Here is a 21,312-nt window from a genome sequence, read left to right as displayed (position 1 = left end):
CTGATTGTCCTGTACACAAGCGTTACTGTCAGGACAGCAAGCATGGGGCACAGGAGCGAAGGGGGGCTACCTGTATTGAGAGATGCAGTTGGTATAGTGGAGGAAAAAAGGGTCCGCGTGAGTACAGAGAAGACAGCAGGACGGAATGGGGATGGTGGTAGTGTGGGGCCCCATTTCACGTTTTCCTATGGCACCTGGTGCCTACTTGTTGTATTCCTGGTCCTCTATATTGTGCATGCTCGGTGTAATTGCTACATTACATCTCTTACTGGTAATAAAAGCTGAAAAGATGCTGCCATGGGACAACGCCTTTCCCAGCAAATTCATTTAACCCCATTATTTCCACATGGCTTGATGTTAAAAATAAGTGTTTGTTGGTTAACAATTGGGCAGTGCCATCTGTTCCTCAGCAATACGTGCTGTTGTCATATTCTCATTAACCTTCTAGTCATCATGGTTTACTTGGAAGCGGTTGTTATGTCATCTGAAAATAATGCGGCTTTCTGAGGTACATTAGAGCTGTCACTTCACGTTAAGTACTTGCTGATGGCTCCTATTTTTCCATCATGACTTCCGTTGTCTCGCCCGTCTCCTTCAGTGTACGTGAATAACATGCAGTGAACATGACAGTGCTGCCAAAAGTCTAAAAGCTTGTAAATGGAAGAAAATTCATGCTGCATTAAAGGGTTGTCCCACAAAAAATATTCTACCTTGTTCAAACCCGCACCTGGATCGGAATACGTTTGTAATTGGATTTTTCTTTGCTGAGATGGTTGCACATACTCTGTTCCATCTTTCAAATTCCACCAGCCCCATCTTCTGTTAGGACCCATTCACACTGAGTTCTTTCCTGTGCTGAAATTCCGCTGGAGATCTTCTGCGCTGCCTACCCTTGAAAAGAATAGGGGGCAGAACTGACATGGCCACGGCTTGCAGAGGAACAACCTGACAGATTTCCCCATATGTGGCATAGCCAGACTCCATTGACTATAATGGGATCCGTCTGGTTTCTGGCATGAGTGCCGGGCGGGCAAAACATAGTACTTATGCCGGATCCCATTATAGTCGGTGTGAACGGCAGTATCTGACTAGGCTGGATACGTTGAAATCTGGCAGGCTATTCTCATGCAGGAACAGCACGCAAGATTTGAGAACGCTGATGTGAAACTAAACTTACTAGTTCAGGTAATTCAAGTGGCCTCTTGGGTTTAGATGAACTAATAATCGTCCAGATTATCGGGAACGGCCATTCCTGCAAACACTCATTCCCAATAATCTGGCCATCAAATGTGCTTGCTGCCCAGAAACAATAATTCTGTATGAGGATGAGTGATCTCAATAACCATCCCTCGTGCTCATACTGTGAAGGAGATCACTGCATGTAAATACAATGAACGAGCAGCCGACTGTCGGGACGGAACGCTTCCTTTCCGACAATCGGCCGCTCCATTGGCCCATCTAAACCCACCTAGAGACTGGTGGCAAAGCAGACAGTTCACTTACATGGATAGAAGTCTGTCTGGCTGGACTGGTTAGCCACGGACTGCTCCTGCTAGACAATAAACTTCTGAAAGACATCCAGGGGAGGGAGTAACATATGGGTAGATGAGGCTTGAGCACTTGCACGTCACTTCTTCACAGTTACAAAAGAAAGGAATATAGAGGAGTTAAAGGGGATTCCCAATTTTAGGATGTTGATGGCCTGTGTTCTGTCCATCAGCTAAAATTGTGACACATAGTAGTGCATCATAAGTAGCGTCACGTAACTGACGTCTCTGGCCTAGGGTAAGCAGCGAGAAGGTGGGGCTTCTCAAACAGCTGATCGGCGGGGCTCCTGGATTTCGGACCCCACTAGTTAGATGCTGATGACCCATCAGTTGCAAATAGTTGGATAACCCCTTTAACATGGGGCGAAGTGCTGCCGACAAACCTTTTTATGCACGAATAAAATATATATTTAGACAGGAGAGTAATTGGTACGAGATTTGTTCTCCCTTGAGCGTACTGATGATGGAGGTTTGGAACCTGGCTGTTTGTGTCTGTGCTTCAGGTTCCCTCAGCTCACCGCTTGTGGTACAACGTTCAGTTGAGCGCAGCTTCATTAGCAGCGATGTCATTGCTCTTTGTGGTAGCAGTGATTCTCTGGTGTTGCTTGCAAAGCAGACAACACTTTGAATGTTTATGTTTCAGCTCATTAATTAATCACTATTTGTAATTCTCAATTTTGGACTTGTTTCATGTGCAGCTAACCATATCCATTGGTCCTTCTTGTTTGGTACTCTAATATAAGGCTGTTCACATCTCTGCCTATTATTTCTATTCTGTTATATAGAAGCAGAACAAGAAAAATAACGGAAGCAGCGCTACCGTGAAATCAAGGGGAAGAAACTGACCCCATTGTCTATAATGGGATGTGTCTGGCTTCTGCATTTTGCTGGACAAGATAGTGCTTTATTTTTATTATTTTTTATGCCATTTTTAACAGAATCTCTGAGGGAAATCAGAAGTGGAGCCTCCCATGCAGATGTGAACATAACTATGCAAAGCAGCATAGTACCCGCCTCTGAGAGCACCCATTTGTGCTGGTGACATCACTGGGCTCACTGCTAGTCGGAAGTCTCCCCTTATATTTGTATTCAGCGGATTCACCTAAATCTGGTTCAAGAAAGTACAAAATAATATAGTGGCTGGAGGGCACTCAAATACCAGAGAACATCAAAGTCGGATATCAGTAATATAACATAGTACATAAGGCCGAAAAAAGACATTTGTCCATCCAGTTCGGCCTGTCATCCTGCAAGTTGATCCAGAGGAAGGCAAAAAAAAAACTGTGAGGTAGAAGCCAATTTTCCCCACTTTAGGGGGAATAAAAAAATTCCTTCCCGACTCCAATCAGGCAATCAGAATAACTCCCTGGATCAACGACCCCTCTCTAGTAGTTATAGCCTGTAATATTATTACACTCCAGAAATACATCCGGCCCCTCTTGAATTCCTTTATTGCACTCACCATCACCACCTCCTCAGGCAGAGAGTTCCATATTCTCACTGCTCTTACCGTAAAGAATCCTCTTCTATGTTTGTGTACAAACCCTTCTTTCCTCCAGACGCAGAGGATGTCCCCTCATCACAGTCCTGGGGATAAATAGATGATGGGAGAGATCTCTGTACTGTCCCCTGATATATTTATACATATTAATTAGATCTCCCCTCAGTCGTCTTTTTTTCTAAAGTGAATAACCCTAATTTTGATCTTTCAGGGTACTGTAGTTGCCCCATTCCAGTTATTACTTTAGTTGCCCTTCTCTGGACCCTCTCCAGCTCTGCCATGTCTGCCTTGTCCACAGGAGCCCAGAACTGTACACAGTACTCCATGTGTGGTCTGACTAGTGATTTGTAAAGTGGTAGGACTATGTTCTCATCACGGGCATCTATGCCCCTTTTGATGCAACCCATTATCTTATTGGCCTTGGCAGCAGCTGCCTGACACTGTTTTTTGCTGCTTAGTTTGCTGTTGATTAAAATTCCTAGATCCTTTTCCATGTCAGTGTTACCGAGTGTTTTACCATTTAGTATGTACGGGTGACTTGCATTTTTCCTTCCCATGTGCATAACTTCACATTTGTCAGTGTTAAACCTCATCTGCCACTTATCTGCCCAAGCTTCCAATCTATCCAGATCCCTCTGTAGTAGATAGTAATCTCAATTTATTGCCTAAAATAGTGACATATATGACTAAAATCGTACTCCCATCAATCTAAAAACGTACACCTAAAAACATACATATAACACAATGTCATACTGTGAAAAAAGACCGCACAATGAAATGTCCAAACGCTGTATGATAGGACAAAATCCGTATAGGGCTGCAATGTCCGTATGCAATTCAGGTCAGGTGTATGACCGCATATGTGCAGATTCAATTAGTGTAGATTCAATTGGTGTGCAATACCAGCTCGCGGTGTGGGTCAAATATATGACTGCGTATATTCAACTAATATAGTCTTTATCACGAACTTCACATAACCCCCATAGGGCAAAGTACATTACCCCTCCTGCGTCCCCGTGATCTTGCGCCAGCCACTTAGACTCACACGGCGTCCTGTATGGTATTAGGTCTATGACGTCCGGCTGCGTCCCTCGTGATGCACGTATTGTTGCAAGACTGATGAGTGCGTCGGGTCCTAAAGTCCGGACCATATAGTTGTATCCGCACTAGAAGTCGCTCACTGGGGATTCGAGGGGTCCGGTGTCTTTTGTTGATAGCACCTCAGAGTTCCAATAAAGAGTCCTTTGCTTTCATGAACCAAACCGGACGCGTTTCAGGGATCAAGCCCCTTCCTCAACATTACCGCTGTTCATTACTATACATGATAATTAGGCTGCACCTTGCCTGATACGGCAGGTAGCTAGTCAGAGAGAGTGTTGTGAGCATGCTCAGTGATGTGCAGTATGCACTGTGGAGGTGGAAGGAGGGCAGCTGTCTCCAACCTCTAGTTCTAGGTGGTGTGTTGTTAGAAAGAAGCAACTTGGCAACCTATTATGGGGCAGAATTTGTATCTAAAAGGAAAATAATAAAAACGTAAAAGGGACAATGTCCAAGACATGACATGTTACAGTATTGTTATGACATTATGGCCACATACACACAACGATTACCCAAGAGAAGCTACAAGTCTTATGGGACTTTTTTTTACCCTTATATATAAAATGTAGCAGTAATAGCTAAAAGGGGTTCTCACTTGTGGGACTCCCGTCAAAGAGCTGATTTTGCAGTGAAAAGATTCAGTCAGCTGTATACTATTGTCTTCTGAATTGGCGGCCATTCAGATGGATGACCTCAACTAATACTGTTTTATTCTTTTCAGGGTTGAGCGATCGACTGATCAAGTCATCAAGCCAGTCAACGTGGATGCTTTGTCAAAATGGGTTGGCAAAATACCGCCAGATGTTTTAAGAGATATGCCAGTCATTGCACCAATGTTGGCGAAACTAGGCTATGATCCATATGCCAGTCCTCCCAATTATGGAAAGCCAGACCAGAAGGTTATTGATAATACAAGACGGGTAAGTGATAAAATAATATTTGAGGAGCACTTAAACTTGTATTGGATTGTTGTTTTGTTGTCCCAGTACATTATGAAGCCTTACAACTAACCCTAATGCCCATATAGTCGCCTGCCCTTGCCTTTAAGACTTTCAACATGGTACCGTACTTTCATCGGATGTCAGCACTTCAAATGCCTGCCCTGCTACAGCTGTCCTTGTCCATGCCTCCACACTTTTTTGCAGTGTGGACCGTCAGATGAGGATCCCAGACCATATTCAAGTGAATGGGCCTTCAGCCACATGGTTGGTGACCTTGCATTGCGGACCGAAATTTGCAGTCCACAGCACGGGCACAGGCCAACAATGGCCATATGCATGAAGCCTTACTATAGGGTTTCTTCTCTAAATTGGTGAAGAGTAAACTCAACTTTAGCAACCATCAGCAGAAAGCTGCCGTTGCTGTGCAGAAAATGGCCCGGCCCGGCCACGCAGGTCAGATAATTATTAGATATCTGGAGCATAAGAATTATATGTTGCATCACTTACTGTGTCATTCCATATTACCTCTATAATTAAGGTTTTACAGAAGAGAAAAATCAGGGATAATAGACGATGCAGAAATAATTTACTTTCATCCTTGCGGATATCATCTTGGCCCTCTTTATCCACTGTATTTAAATCCTGTATATTATTTGCGGTTTACATGGGCCTGATGTAGGCACTCATTCAGTGCCAGGTGTGGTGCTGCTAACGGACTAAATAAAAAAAAATAAAAAAAGTTACCTATATATCAGGTTTTCCACCATTATTTCAGCAGAGCCCACGTTCCCCAGTTTTGTTTCTTATCTCCAGTACTGTGAAGCAGAAGCTGAATCATAACCAGAATGACACTAATCCTTTTTATATAGAGTTATACCTTCTGATCTGGATATCTCTGCACTTTGGATTGCCATGTGTTTTTTTTTCATTTAGTTTCTGGCATTAATAGGGTTTTCCGAGATTTAGGTGACTAATATCTGATTGGTGGGGGTCCGATTTGCTGCACCCCAGCCGATCAGCTGTTTGAAGAGGCTGTGGCGCATCGTGGCATCTTCCTAGGCCAGTGATGTCACATTTATGGGGGTTGAGCTGTAAAACCAAGCACAGCTGCTATACAATGTACAGCTCAACAAAATGCACTGGCCTCCTCAAACAGCTGATTGGCGGGGGTGATCTGATATTGATGACCTATCTAAATTCTTGCTCATGAACTTTTTTTTTTGTGGCGTTTCATAGATTTGAATTATTTTTATGGCTAAGCTTTGGCTGTAGACTGAGATTACCATGTGCAATGCAGTTGTATCTGCTGGACTGTTGTAAAGTTCATACCTGGACCGTGGAGCTTTGGATGGTGTGTTACACAAATCTGGGTAATCTTCTTCTTGCCTTGAAACTGTAAAAAGTGGTTTAGGAGGATTACTGGTCTGTGACCATAATGGTTGATGTGTGATGGTTTTGGCAGGGATGCTTACATCCATAGACCAGGGATCAGCAACCCCCAGAACTTCAGCTGTTCTGAATCTACAACTCCCAGGATCCTCTTTTCACTTCTATGGGAGTTACAAGAACAGCCAAATAGGTGTGCATGCTGGCAGTTGTAGTTTCACAGCAGCTGGAGTGCAGAAGGTTGCTGATCCGTGTTCTAGAAAATGGCTTGCCTCCAACTTTGTGGTAAAAGCTAGGGCCGCACTATTATCTGCTTGGAATTGGCCATAGACAACCGGAGGTGTGACAGAAATGGTTTCCTGAGTGCTGTGAAAAAGCTGTGAAGAGCCCTGGCCGCAAACCATTCATCACCTTTGGTATGAAAGGAACCTCTGATTCCCTGGTCGACCTTATTGCCCAGCCTTGTGCTTTAAATCCAGTGGAAAGGTTTCCCAGATGGGTAGAGGCAGTAATAACAACCAAAGGGCAGTTCCACCTAAGATGTGATGTTCAGGTGCCCACGTACCTTGGTCGTGAGGTGCGGGTGTAATTTTAGCATGCAGGGGGCATTACTGCTGATGAGCAATAGCATTATGCATATAAAAGAAATCCAGCGCCCTGTTACCATGGCCAGAACGATGTAGTAATTAGCTGGAATACTTCATATCGTTGTAGACCCTTGAGCTCATGTACATTCTCCATAGCAACACTATTTAGTTATTTCTGCTGTAGAATTCCTGGTGACGTCACTGCCGCCGTGTCGCCTCCCTGAGTGTTACTGTGCTTCCCATTGAAGTGTCCTCTGCTAGATTTCTCTTTTAGAACTTATTATCCAATGCCTCTTAGGCTTTGAAGTGCGAAGCCGGCGCGTCTATCAAGCTAATTAAAATGAACCTTATGACTTGTGTCTTTGAAGTGCTGGGAAATATGCCTGGTTAATTCAGCCTCCAGAGGACGGATGTAGTAGCTTGGTATTGTATCCCAGTCTGAGTTTCAATTGAAAGCATCTGTCTCCGACTTTTTTCCATTCTGCTTGGCAGATAAATAGTGATAATGAGCTATGTATAGGTGCGTCTTTGTAGGATGACATTATAACATTATATTGGTGCGGGGCCGCAGCTTTCCTTTTAATTTACCAACAGAAGCATAGCTGGGCAATGGCACAGTATCGTCTGTGTGAGCAGAGAATGACGAGGAATTGTAGGATAACTGTACGGAATGATTGCTGCCGCGTATATATGTGTAGTAGATAGAAGAGCTTTCAGCTAATGTATTGTGAGGTAATGCATTACATGACTCCACACTGACAGGTTAGGCTACTTTCACACTAGCCTTTTTACTGGATCCGGCAGGGTTCAGCAAAAAACGCTTCCGTTACTGATAATACAACCATCTGCATCCATTATGAACGGATCCAGTTGTATTATCTTTAACATACCCAAGACGGATCCGTTATGAACACTATTTCAAGTCAATGGCGAACGGATCCGTTTTCTATTGTGTCAGAGAGGACGTGGTTTGCTCTCTGGTATGAGAACGGAATGCATTTTGGAGCATTCCGTTCTGTTCAGTTATGTTTTGTCCCCAATGACAATAAATGGGGACAAAACTGAAGCATTTTTTTCTGGTATTGAGCCCCTATGAGGGATCTGAATACCGAAAAATATTAACGCTAGTGTGAAAGTAGCTTTATTATAGACACATACAGTGTATTCTGGGATACTTACAAAATAATAGTAATCTTTTTATATAAAAAATTAAAACAAGAGCAAGTCCTGCTCACAAGAGCTTACAGTCTATGAGAAGATGGGGGGGTGTCACAAAAGGTAAAAAGTGCTCGATTTGTACAATGGTCCATCCATCTTAAAGATTTGTACCTATGAAACTGGCTGACCTGTCATATGTCTCCTTGGAATCTGTGTTGGTCACACACAAATAGGGTGGGTTTTTGTTTGTGAATTATTTAGCGGATTTTTCAGTTTTTCTCCTTTCATTTAAGGGTACTTTCACACTTGCGGCAGAGGATTACGGCAATCCGGACGCAAACGGATGGCATTTGTCAGACTGATCGGGATGTGGATCCGTCTGACAAATGCATTGAAATACTGGATCTGTCTCTCCAGTGTCATCTGGAAAAACCGATCCAGTATTTTTTTCTCTCACAGATTTAGAGGTCTGCGCGGACCGGAAGAATGGATCTGTCAATGCGGCAATTTTAATGCCGGATCCGGCACTAATACATTTCAATGGCATTCCAGCAAGAGTTCAGGATTTTTGGCCGGAGGGAAAAATACAGCATGCTGCGGTATTTTCTCCGGCCAAAAAACTTAAGAGGGACTGAACTGATGCATCCTGAACGGAATGCTCTCTATTCAGAATGCATTAGGATATAACTGATCTTTTTTTTTTTTTTCCGGTATTGAGCCCTTGGGATGGAACTCAATACCGGAAAACAAAAACGCTATTGTGAAAGTACCCTAATGCAGCTAGATAATTTTTTGTATCTTCTGTAATGTTCAATGTGATTAATACTATGGGAATGAGAGAAGTGGTCTAATACCACCTCCCCTTGGCAGAGTGCTGGCTGCAGACCTAGTTGCGGTAATGGACTGAGCACTTTTAGAAAACAAAGCCATGGCTAGCCTAACAAGAAGGCCATTGTTGTTGAAACGTTCTCTCTCAGATGATCCTGTTTCCTTTCAGTCATATTACCGCAACAGCCTCTTACAGAAACCACATTCACTAATGTCCCCTCACTGTTTAAAATGTATGAGGCGCTTCAGTGGCATCTTCCTAAGAAAACATCTTACTAACTAAAGTTAATACTGTATCAGTCTGCTCATATAAACTGTATTATTTGCTTTAGTTTTTGATCAGTACAGGTTTAAGCCCTTCAACATGGTTTGTGTAAATATCGTCAGGGGGTCTCTGTGTCCTATTGGTCACACTACCCTACTCAAAGGTAGAAGGTCAAACATAGTGTCCTGTGATTGAGATGGTTTGATTATTAATAACCCCCCCCCCCCCCCCCCAGTAGTGGATCTGGGTGTATTCTAATATTTAGGCCTCATGCACATGGCTGTTGTTGGATGGTGCCCGTATTGCGGCCCACAAACTGCGGATCCGCAATATATGGGCACCTGCCGTTTGTGCACCGCATCACTGATGCGGACCTGTTCAAGTGAATGAATCCGGAAGGTGCGGAACAGAGGCACGGAGCCCCACAGAAGCATTACGGAGTGCTTCCATGGGTTTTCTGTCCATGCCGCCACATTTTTTTGCAGTGTGGACCGTCGGGTGAGGATCGCAGGCCATATTCAAGTGAATGGGTCCTCGGCCACATGGTCGGTGACCTTGCATTGCGGACCGAAATTTGCAGTCCGCAGCACGGGCACAGGCCAACAATTGCCATATGCATGAAGCCTTACTATGGGGTTTTTCTCTAAATTGTAATATTGATGAAGAGTAAACTAAACTTCAGCAACCATCAGCAGACAGCTGCTGCCAAGACAAATTAAATCCTGGGATCAGGGGCGGATTGGCCATAGACACTATAGGGAAATTTTCCGGGGGCCACCCAAGCTCTCCTTATCTGATGCTCAACAGCCGCAGTTGCCCTCCTGAACTCAACTGTATTACCTTCCTCAGGATTGTGATACAGTTGGATACTCTGGCAAAGGTGGGAGTATTTTGTGTTGCACTGTGGTATTGCAGGCCCTGTCTACTTATGTTGGCCCTGCCAACTTGTGTTGGCTCTGCCTACTTATTTTGCCCCAGCTTCTACCAACTTAGTCCCGCCTACAACATGGGGCCACTTTAAGTTTCCAATCTGCCCCTGCCTGGGATACACCTAGAAAGCCATAACTGCACCTGTGTATTAGAAACAGGGGCTGGTGCAGAGGAGGCCAACCAAGGTAATTAAAGTTGTCTGGCCCAGGAACTGACCAACCTCCTCCTTGGGACCCATTCCCAAATGAGAAAAAGAAAAAAACACCTGTTTTTCCCTTCCCCCACGACAGCACCACAGAGAGAGGATCAGCCCCAAGGGGCAGGAAACCTGCAGAATAAAAAGGTGGAGCCTTTCTACTCCTTCAGTGATTTCCTGTCCCTGGAGTAGGAGACCTACAGTTTTTCTTCCAGGTATTTACCATTGGTCTGTTATCCTAGGGGGTCCTTAGAGAGCTGACTGTATCCTGCCGGGCTCCATCGCGCTGCGGTTGCAGGCTGCCAGGACCCTAGGATCTGGGGGAGCTCCAGGGGCTCCTCGGGGTCTTGCGGCAGGCACCTGGGCATCCTTCTGTGGAAGTTTTGCCACGCAGTATGAGGAGGCTTCCCCAGAAGCTGGGCGGCTGGCGCCTGGGCATCCCTTCATGGAGGCTTTGCCACGCTGCCTCAGGACGGACGAAGAGCTACGGAATAGCGTGGATACTTCCGGTAGCGAGTGCAGCGGGTGATGCACGTCCGGGAGAGCCTGGGACGTACTTCCGGCCCGCGACATTTAAAAAGGATATCCCTTACCGCCGAGACAGAGAGGTCTTACAGGCGGCTTAAGGAGATCGAGGAACGGCTCCAGTTCTTTGTATTTAATTTTTTAGTCAAAACCTAAGAAAATGCTGGCTAAAAGGAAAAACAAAGAATGTGCCATATGTAAAACAGCTCTTTCGTCGTCTTATGACAAAAAGCTGTGTCAACGCTGTATTGATGTATCCCCATCCCTCCTAGAGAATATTAAAACACTAATTAAGATGGAAGTGAAAAATACGCTAAAACCCAGTAAGAAGCTTAATGTGACGGAAAGGGTTAACCTATCCCAAGACAATTCTTCTGGCGACAGTGACTTCCCCCTGGATACCCTTTTCCTCAGATTCTTCCTCAGAGGATGAAATTATAGGAAAATCCTATACTGACAGACTGTTAAAAGTTATAAGATCCACTATGAATATTGAAGATGTTAAGGAGGATAATTCGGTAGCGGACTCTTTGAAGGATTGCAGGAAAAAAGGGTTGATGCTTCCCCGTGCATAATAGCATTATTTCTCTAATTCAAAGGAAATGGGAAAAAAACATGGTTTTTAGTTCAAAAACCTTTTAAACATAAATGCCCTTTTGAGGATGAGCAAGGCTCCCAAAATAGACGTTGCCATTGCCAAGGTTTCTAAAAGGTATTCTCTTCCCTTTGAAGATACAGGTGTTCTTAGGGACCCTTTGGATAAGAAGGCCGTCCTTCCTGAAGGGTGCTTGGGAGGCATCCACTTCCTTTTTTCGCACTAACGTAGCGACCATGGTAACAGCTAGAACCTTAGCCTTTGGGCTGCAGCAATTGAAAATCCAGTTAAGAGAGGGATCCTAGGGAGCAGATTTTATCCTCCCTGCCCACATTACAGAAGGCAGGTGCCTCTGTAGATGCAGTCAGACTTGGCGCTCAGACTGCATCTCTTGCTAACTTAAGAACTGGAGTGGAGGAGATGTAGCTTTCCAACATAGGTTATGTGGTATTCCCTGTCTGGGTAAATTTCTCTTTGGTCCTGATTTCGATGATTTGTTAGATAAGGTGGCGGATAAGAAGAAAAGATTTCCCCCTCCCAATCCTTCAGAATTTTCTTCTTTCAGGCCCAGTAGGTCCTTTCGGTCCTCCGGGGTAATTCGGGCAGGAGACAGTTGAGGGTTAAAGACCAGAGATATAGGAAAATCTGGCATGGAAAGGAAACTCTTCCTCGTCAAATAAAAAACAACAATGACGCCCACCCAAAGGTGGGAGGAAGACTAAGATTTTTTTTTCTCTCCGCTTGGGAAAAGGTAGCTGGCCCATGGGTTTTGCAGATGATTTGTCATGGTCTAAAACCAGATTTTCGTGCCATGCCACCTCAAAGATTTATCATTACAAAAAATTGTGCTGTAAAAAGGTCTTTCCCTATAATAAAATAAATTTGAGAACGAATAGAGAAGGAAGTCTTAATTCCTGTTCCTCAAAAAGGTTATTTCTCCACGCTTTTTCCTTCAGAACCATCATCAATCTGAGGGATTTAAACAAGTTTCTACTATTCAAAAAATTCAAGATGGAAACAATGAAAACTACAGTGCAGCTCCTGTTTCCACATTGTTTCATGGCAGTAATGGATTTGAAAGATAACTATTTCCACATCCCAATGCACCCAGAGTTCCAGAAGTTTCTTAGAGCTGCAGTCCTTTTGGAGGGTCAGCTACAGCCGTTCCAATTTCAGGCTTTGCCCTTTGGCCTGTCTATGGCACCAAGGATCGTTACCAAAATGGTAGCGGAGATGGTATCCTTCATAAGACTAAAGGATGTGATGTTAGTACCATATCTGGACGATTTTTTAATAATTGCAAAATCTCATCACTGTTGCAGGGAAGCAGTTCAGATGGTGGTAAAGACCTTTCAGGAATTGGGCTGGATAATCAACGACAAAAAATCCAGACCAAAGCCAGAAAAGTGTCTGAGATTTCTAGGCCTAATTTTAGACTCTGTATCCCAGAAGGTATATCTACCGGAGGAAAAGATAACCAGGATTTTCAGTCAAGTAAAATCCCTCACATCTCCCACCCTGACAATTCGGAAGGCGATGTCAGTTTTACGGTCCCTGGTGTCCTGTATTCCAGAGGTCGAATGGGCTCAGCTACACTCTCGGCAATTACAAATGGAAATATTAGCCACATTCAAATAGAGCAAAGGTGTTCTAGATGTCAAGATGAAAATCTCAAAACCAACAATGAAAAGTCTAGCCTGGTTTGGGGGGGGGGGGGGGGACAGGCAAAATCTGATGCAGGGGATCCCATGGTCCTATCCGGATCCGATAATCATAACTATGGATGCAAGACTCTGGGGGTGGGGAACTCATGTCCAGGGTCTCAGTTTTCAGGGTCAGTGGTCTATGAGTCAAAGGCGTTTTTTCTCCAACAGGAAGGAGCTTGTAGCGGTGAGATTGGCATAAGAAGCTTCTCTGTATCCGACAATCGGACTACACTAGCTTGTATTAATCACCAAGGGGGGACAAGGTCAGTCGCCCTTGGATGGGAGGTGAGTCGGTTGTTGAAGAAATTGGAGGGGCAGGTCAGTCATGTTTCAGCCCTTCACATAAAAGGAAAAGAAAATATTCAAACGGACTTCCTGAACAGTTCAGTCTTCAGGATCACAAAATTATGGGGCATGCCTGTGATAAACCTGTTCACCTCTAGTCAGATCAAGTCAGTAGATCTGTTTTTGTTCCCTAAATCCGAGGGAATCCTCTTATGGGCTGGATGCCCTTCTTCTAAAATGTGACTTCACACTAGCATATGCCTTTCCACCTTTCCAGTTACTGCCGTTAGTCCTGAAAAAGATCAGAAAGGACAGGGCGAAATTGCTCCATTCTGGCTGAAGAGGGCACGGTTTACTCTTCTCAGAATAATGTCAGTGTCAGACCCTTGGAAACTTCCGGAGATTCCCAATCTACTGTCCCAGGGTCCGGTTTTCTGTCCAGCAGTAAATGGTCTGGATTTAATTGCATGGAATTTGAAAGGAGCCTATGAATTAAAAAAGGATTTTTACAGGAACTGATTGCTACACTTAAGAGTAGAAAGCCGGTGACAATTTCTATTTGAGCCAGGACATGGCATAAAAAGATTTCTATAAATTTTTAGATTTCTATAAAATGAATCCTGATAATCTGCCTTATTCGGTTCCTATTTCATACATTCTTGAATTTCTTCAGAGAAGGCTAGCTTTGGGGTTAGCTAAAAATACTTTAAAGGTACAGGTCTCTGCCCTTTCTGTGCTTTTTGGGTAGTTAGTTTTTTTTTTTTTTAGTTTTTTTTTTTTTTTAGAGCAATGGATAGGATGGCTCCTGTTTCTAAACCAAAAATTCCCTTGTATCTTAATCTGGTCCTAAGACCTCTGACCTAGCCACCTTTTGAGCCCATTAAATCGTCTGATATCAAGTATCTTACCTACAACATTGTTTTACTGGTAACACTTACCACGGCCAGGAGGGTAAGCGAGTTGCATGCTATTTCCAAAAATCCTCCTTTTACTTCTATTCTAGAGGATAGAGTTATTGTCCAGCCTGACCCAGCCTTCTTACCTAAAGTTTCTTTCCAGTTTCATAGATCCCAGGAAATAGTACTTCCTTCATTTTGTGCCAATCCAAAAAACCTGAAAAAAATTGTTTTTCATACATTAGATGTAAGACGCTGCTTGTTAAATTATCTCAAATCTGCGGAGGAGTGGCGAAAGTCTTCAGCCTTATTTGTCTTCTTCTCTGGGCCAAATAGGGGTATGAAGGCTACCAAAAGTGCCTTGTCTAGATGGATCAGACTATGTATAGCTCAAGCTTACTTGGAGGCTGCTCTTTCTCCTCCAATATCTGTGAAGGCTCATTCCACTCGTTCTGTCTCCACTTCTTCGTCTGAAAGATCTGTTGCAACTATTGATCAAATCTGCAAAGCTGCCACGTGGTCTTCTCCATGTACTATTTTCCAGCACTATTGTTTGGACCTAAACTCTTCCTCTGATCTATCTTTTGGTAGAAAGGTCTTACAAGCGGTGGTCCCTCTCTAAGGAAGGATGATTTCTCTGTAATTCTCTCTGTGGTGCTGTCGTGGGGGAAGGGAAAAATGATGATTGCACTTACTGGTAATCGGATTTGCCAGACCCCACGACAGCACCCTTCCTTATTCCCTCCCTGTTTTCTGTCCCTGGGGCAGATCCTCTCTCTGTGGCGCTGGCGTGGGCTCTGATTACCGGTAAGTGTAATCATAATTTTCAGTCCTGCCATTCTCGCACCATGGCCCAGTTCCCAGCTGCTTTGGTTCCTCCTGCCAGGAAGTGGCTGTGGCCAATCACTGCCCTCAGTGGTCATATGTGCTAGAACAAAGGTAGGACTGCAGACAAGAGTTTTTTTTTATTTTTTATTTTTTTAAGGGAATAGGTTGATTGCAGTACAAGACAGATCATTAAAATTTGATATTTTCATACCTTGGCCTGTAACAACAATGGGGTGGGGAGATGGCGAGGGGGGACAATTTTCAACAGCTAGAGGACAAAGCTTCTTTACTGTAAGAGCAGTGAGATGGTGGAACTCAGTGCCACAAGATGTTTTGATGGATGACTCTGAATAGGTTCAAGAAGTACCTGGATTCCTTCATATGTAGTTAGGATATCACAAGTTGTATTCCCTAGATAACTGGAGATGGGGTGTTGATCCAAGGGTTTTCCACTAGTATGGGGCAATTGGCATCCTCTCATAGGGTTTTTTGCCTTCTTGTAAGGATTATAGGTTGGTCTTCATGGAACAGTGTCACATTCTTGTTTTAAAATTCTAAAATCAGTAGGTGGTCTTTTAAGTTTTGCATTTAGGAAAATAGTTTGATAAAAAAAAAAAATCTTTCTGCTAGGGATTATCATACGTGTAGAAGAAATTGCATATCCTATCCTAAGCTTTTTATATAGCATTTAAATGTCCACCCTCGTGGATTATTTCATCCAGAAAAGGCAGGATGTGAACTTCTATCTATAATTACTTTCTTTGGCCACACGCTCAGCAGCATTCTTGTCTAGACATATAACCACTTCTTGCCCTCCTGATCCCTTTGGCTTCAGATTATGGGTCACTATGAGTTCCCTGCTGTACTCCCTCCAGCGCAGAAGGTGAATAGCACTCAGTCCATTTCCATCATTCATCACACAGTGAACTAACTGCTGGGAAACACACACTTCTTTACTCCAGAAGGAACCGATTATAGAGGCTTTATACTGTTAAAACACACACTTGACTGTCCTTGATTTTCTTTTAACTAGTTTTTCTCTCTATAGTTTTCTGGCCTATTCCAAATAGTAACCTTAACTGAACCCGAGCTGTACTGTAGTACTACTATAGGTTTCCGAATAAGGTATGGTCTTTGAAGGAGTGTCCTGGTTGAAATTCTCATTATGCTTTCTACTGACAAAAGTTGAGTGCAGAGCAGTCTAGTATAATAGAAGTGTGGCACAGAAGGGCCAGGTCACATTCACAGGTGGGTAGCAGGACCTGTCACTGACAAATTCAGGATCCATGATATGCATCAGGAAACTCCTTTTCATAAAGCATAGCACATTTGCTGCTCAGAAACTGGAGCGGTTCTCGAAGACAGAATACGCATATATGGGGTCATTTATTAAGACTGGCGTTTTAGAATTGTCTCTTAATAACCCTGCACTGGTGCTTGATGCGCCTAAGTTATGTAGAGTTGTAGATTTAAGTCATTTTTTATGCCAAAAACTGACACAGAAAATGATAAATGAGAGGGGCCGGCCATCTCACATCCTTTCTCTTTTCTCTGCAACCAAATCTGCGACAAAAGTACACCAAAAAAGGGAGTACTTCTCATCATAAATAACCCCCATAATGTATGCCCGTTAGATGCATTTGCTAGTAAATCAGATGCCTGTGCCTCTGGAAGCAGATACCAGCCCTCCGGGGGCAGGTAGATGGAGCCATTAGCAGGGGGTGCTGGCAGTTTGTAGCTGTTTAAATGAGTTTGGGGTAGAGATAAGTGCAGTTGCAGCTCCGTAGCTGAGCCTTTGCCCTGGCTTTGCTAAACTGAGCAGTGGCACAGGCAGGAAATTTTGGGCTAAATGTCCGGCCCTGGCTGTCTAACGGCAGGTGGGCGCTTCTTCCCTTGTGGGGCCAGCTCTTCACATGAGAAAAAGTCCTGCAGATAAGACAAATAAATTTGTTAGAATCCATTTGCTCATCTTTAGGGCTGTATTACACCAACAGGTTATCTGTCCAATCAGACCAATAGTTGGTGTGTGTAACAAAAGATCTGTGTGTGTAATTGGCCATCTGACCAAAGATTGGTCAGAAAATCTGTCAGATAATATGTTGGTATGTTGGCCCTAAGTTTGGAAGTTACTATTCCCATAAGGATCACTGAACTAATCCTTTTAATTGGATCTGCTTTCTAGTCTGCTAACTAATCTGTGAGCAGATTGTGATTCAGCCAGCTAGCATCGATAGTCTCATGTGAAATGTGTTAGTGTTGCTTGCCACACTACAGTACAAGATCTTCTATAGTAAATGCAGGACTATCTGGGCTGTGGTGACACAGGGATTCAACACCAACCGAAATCTGTGTTTGTTTAAAGGGGTTTCTAGGAGACAGACAGTGATGGCTTATACTTCGGATACACTATCAGGGTTTAATAGGAGGAGGCCCTCCTCCTATTAAACCCTGATGGTGTATCCAAAGTATAACCCTTGGGACTCCCGCAGATCAACAGGATGAAGAAGATGAACATTGAAAAGGCTGTGATTATCCCGTGAAACCTGTGCCATTTTCATGATTGGTAGGATTCTCAAGAATCGGGCTGCTCCAATCTATAACATTGGCTGTTCTAAAGCCTGTATTACACTGCCCGATTTTTCGGCAGACAATCGCTCAAGAGCATTCGTGATCATCTGGCAGATACTGCCGCCTACTCCCCGATGAACGAGCAAATGCTCGATCATTAGGCAATCAAAATCTTTTGACATGTTAAAAAAAAAAAAAAAAAAAAAAAACGTTTGCAGGCGGCAAAACTATTGGTGTCTGGCAAAGCACTACAAAGCATGGCAGGCGATTGCAGGGAGGGAACGCTTCCCTCCCGACAACTGTCTGCCACGTCAGGATGTGTAATACAGCCTTTAGGCCACTTTTACATAGTCAGTGTTTGATCAGTGATTTCCATCAGTCACTGAGCCAAAACCACGAGTGAGTCATAAACACAGAAACTGGAGCAAATCTATCCAATACTCTTTATTAGTGTTGAGCGAACTTTGTGTTTAAAGTTCGGGTTATTGAAGAATCGCGTTATGGATTCTAAATTCCGTTATGGTCCGTGGTAGCGGAATCCATACGCGATTCTTTGATAACCCGAACTTTAGACGTCGAACTTAAAACACAAGTTCCCTCAACACTACTCCTTATCTGTTAGCTCCACTCCTGGTTTTGGCTCATCACTAATGGAAATCACTGACCAAACACTGAATGTGTGAAAGCAGCCTTAGGGCGCATTGACATGACCATATGTATTTTGCCGTCTGCAAATCCAGGATTGCCAAAAATACGGATGACGTCATTGTTGTCCACAAAATGGACAAGAATAGGATATGTTCTACCTTTGTGCTGTCCAATTTTTTTGGCCCCATTGTAATAAATGGGTCCGCATCCAATCTGCAAAAAATGTGTATTGGATGCGGAGCAAAAAATACAGTTGTGTGAATGGGATCTAAGGTTGACTCTAGGAAAACCTCTTTAAAAAAAACATAGATAAGCAAATAAAATTACTTTAACCTCTTAATAACTAAGCCACTTTTGGCAGCAAAGTTTTGGTTCTCCACGCCTTCCAAAAACCATAATTTTTTTTATTATTATTTTTATCAACATTATTATTATTATTATTATTATTATTGTATTTTTTTATGGCAACATTTAACAATCCATATGATATTTTGTGACACTAAAACTAAGAGTCTTGTCTATCAAAAATTCTAGATTAAAAAAACAAAAAAAAATTACTATGTCTGGAACTGAAGTTATTTAAGAGCAAGAACAGATGTTTCAGCTGGTAAAACAAACATTACAACGTTTCTCCTTTATACTCACGGCAGAAATGACATAGAGATAATGAGTCATTAATTAAGCTTGGTGTTCACATCACCAGAGCATGGATAATGAGACTGGTTTCCATAAATCTGTGGAGCGTCACAAGATATTTTACATAGCCCCCGTGAACTATATCGATTTTATAACTAAAGCTCATATGCACAAACTTATTTTTTGTCAGCATCCGATCCACATTTTTTGCAGGTCTGATGCAGACCCTTTCACTTCATCTACAGGTGAAACTCGAAAAATTAGAATATCGTGCAAAAGTCCATTTATTTCAGTAATGCAAATTAAAATAAAATTGCATTAATGCAGCTTAAAATTAGAATTTGTGAAAAGGTTCAATATTCTAGGCTCAAAGTGTCCCACTCTAGTCAGCTAATATTCCATACCCCCTGACCAAAGGGTACCTGAGATTGTGACTTTGGGGTTTCATAAACTGTAAGCCATAATCCTCCAAAGTATAACAAATAAAGGCTTGAAATATCTCGCTTTGCATGTAAGGAGTCTATCTCATATGTTATTTTCACCTTTTAATTTGCATTACTGAAATAAATGAACTTTGCACGATATTCTAAATTTTCAAGTTTCACCTGTATATGTCCATTCTGCAGCACCTGCAAAAAAAATAGAACATGTCCTGTTCTTGTCTGTGTTACGGATAAGGATAGGACTGTTCTATTATGGGCCGGATGTTCAAAATGTGGAATGCACACGGCCGGTGTCCATGTTTTGCAGACCGCAAAAACGACTACGGCCATGTGCATGAGCACTAACTGGTAGAAGCGGTTTTATACAGCTCCTCCAGTAGATATAGGAATATTAAAGGGGTGTCCCTTCTGCAGGCCATCATCTGTATATAGTGAACATCTTTTTACAGTGGCATTCCCATAAAAATTTGTATTCCTTTTACCAGTGGCTGTAGTTGGAAGTTATCTACTCCCTTCGGGTTGTCAGCTGTGTCATGTGACTGACACTTTGACACTCCAACTGACTCAGCATCTGTGGACTGGAAATCCATTTCTCTAGTCATTCCTCTGAGACTGACATCAAGGCTCCCATAGGAATGAATAGAAAAAAACCGGAATTCCTGTCCACACATAAGATGCTGAGTCAGTTGGAGTCAGATTGTTGGTCACATGACACAGCTGAGGACCAGAAGGGAGTGGATAACTCACAGATGCAGATGCTGGTAAGAACATTAGGGGACATTTATCATTTTGTGGTTTAAAAAAGTTTTATCATGGCAGTTGCTCCATTGTCAGCGACATTTGGTGATCCTCGCCACTTTTCAAAGTGGTTTATGTTTAAGAGCTAAAAGTGAGATTAGACCAGGATTATGGCACATTTACAGGCAACCCCCTGGCCTACTTCTACACATATAGGTGTAAACCACATTTCACCCACACCAGATATATTAAGATACACCCCTTCATATATTAGTTTCAGGCACACACACAAGGCAATGCCAGACTTATAACTGGCACAAAAACAACCGCTGGTGATAAATGTCCCCTTCACCTTCACTACAGTTTACATCACCTTCCTTTCTAACGGGCTAGAGAATAAACATTGTGGGAGTGTTTCTTTAAGCACCATTCATCTGTGCAGAGATGATGTCTGGATGAGTTAGGAGTCTAGACTTCAATGTATGAAATCATCCCTGGGGAAGCGTTCAGTAGAGCAGAGTATATTACAGAGCAATGTACCATTTCTTCTAGATTAGCCGGACTTAAAGGGGTTTTCCGCGATTTTAACACTGATAGGTCATCAGTATCTGATCGGTGGAGTCCGCGGATCAGCTCTTTGAGAAGGCACCGGAGCTCCTGTGAACACCGTGGCGCCCTCTGCTTTCCTTAGGCCAGCGACGACTAGTTCATTAGTCACTTGGCCTAGGGAGAAGCTCACCCTCTTAGAAATTAATGGGGCTGATCGTGGTACCAAGCACAGCCTCTATACAATGTACGGCACTGTACTGGGTGAGCACGGAGAAGGCCATGGTGCTCACATGAGCGCCGCTGCCTTCTCAAACGTCTGATCTTCGGGGGTCCTGGGTGTCTGAACCCCTCTGATCAGATACTGATAATATCTCGGAAAACCCTTTTGACGAAAAAGTTTGCAACCCACCTTTTTATTTATATGTCTAAAGTCTAATAACTATAATTATTATTAGTTA

At 43.2% G+C, this 21,312-nt stretch overlaps 1 protein-coding gene across 4 annotated transcripts in view; it reads left to right on the top strand.

Annotated features, from left to right (window-relative positions):
• Positions 1–21,312, top strand: part of TPST1 (tyrosylprotein sulfotransferase 1) — a 72,997-nt gene that overhangs the window by 36,927 nt on the left and 14,758 nt on the right. For all 4 annotated transcript variants that reach the window (XM_044285691.1, XM_044285688.1, XM_044285687.1 and 1 more), the window contains exon 3: positions 4,868–5,066. In XM_044285691.1, the coding sequence (XP_044141626.1) occupies positions 4,868–5,066 (199 nt within the window). The remainder of the gene's footprint in view (positions 1–4,867; positions 5,067–21,312) is intronic.

Source organism: Bufo gargarizans, chromosome 3, assembly GCF_014858855.1.
Source record: "Bufo gargarizans isolate SCDJY-AF-19 chromosome 3, ASM1485885v1, whole genome shotgun sequence".
In the NCBI taxonomy this organism is placed as follows: domain Eukaryota; kingdom Metazoa; phylum Chordata; class Amphibia; order Anura; family Bufonidae; genus Bufo; species Bufo gargarizans.
Note: the sequence above shows the minus strand (reverse complement) of the source record. Positions and strands in the feature narration are given on the sequence as shown.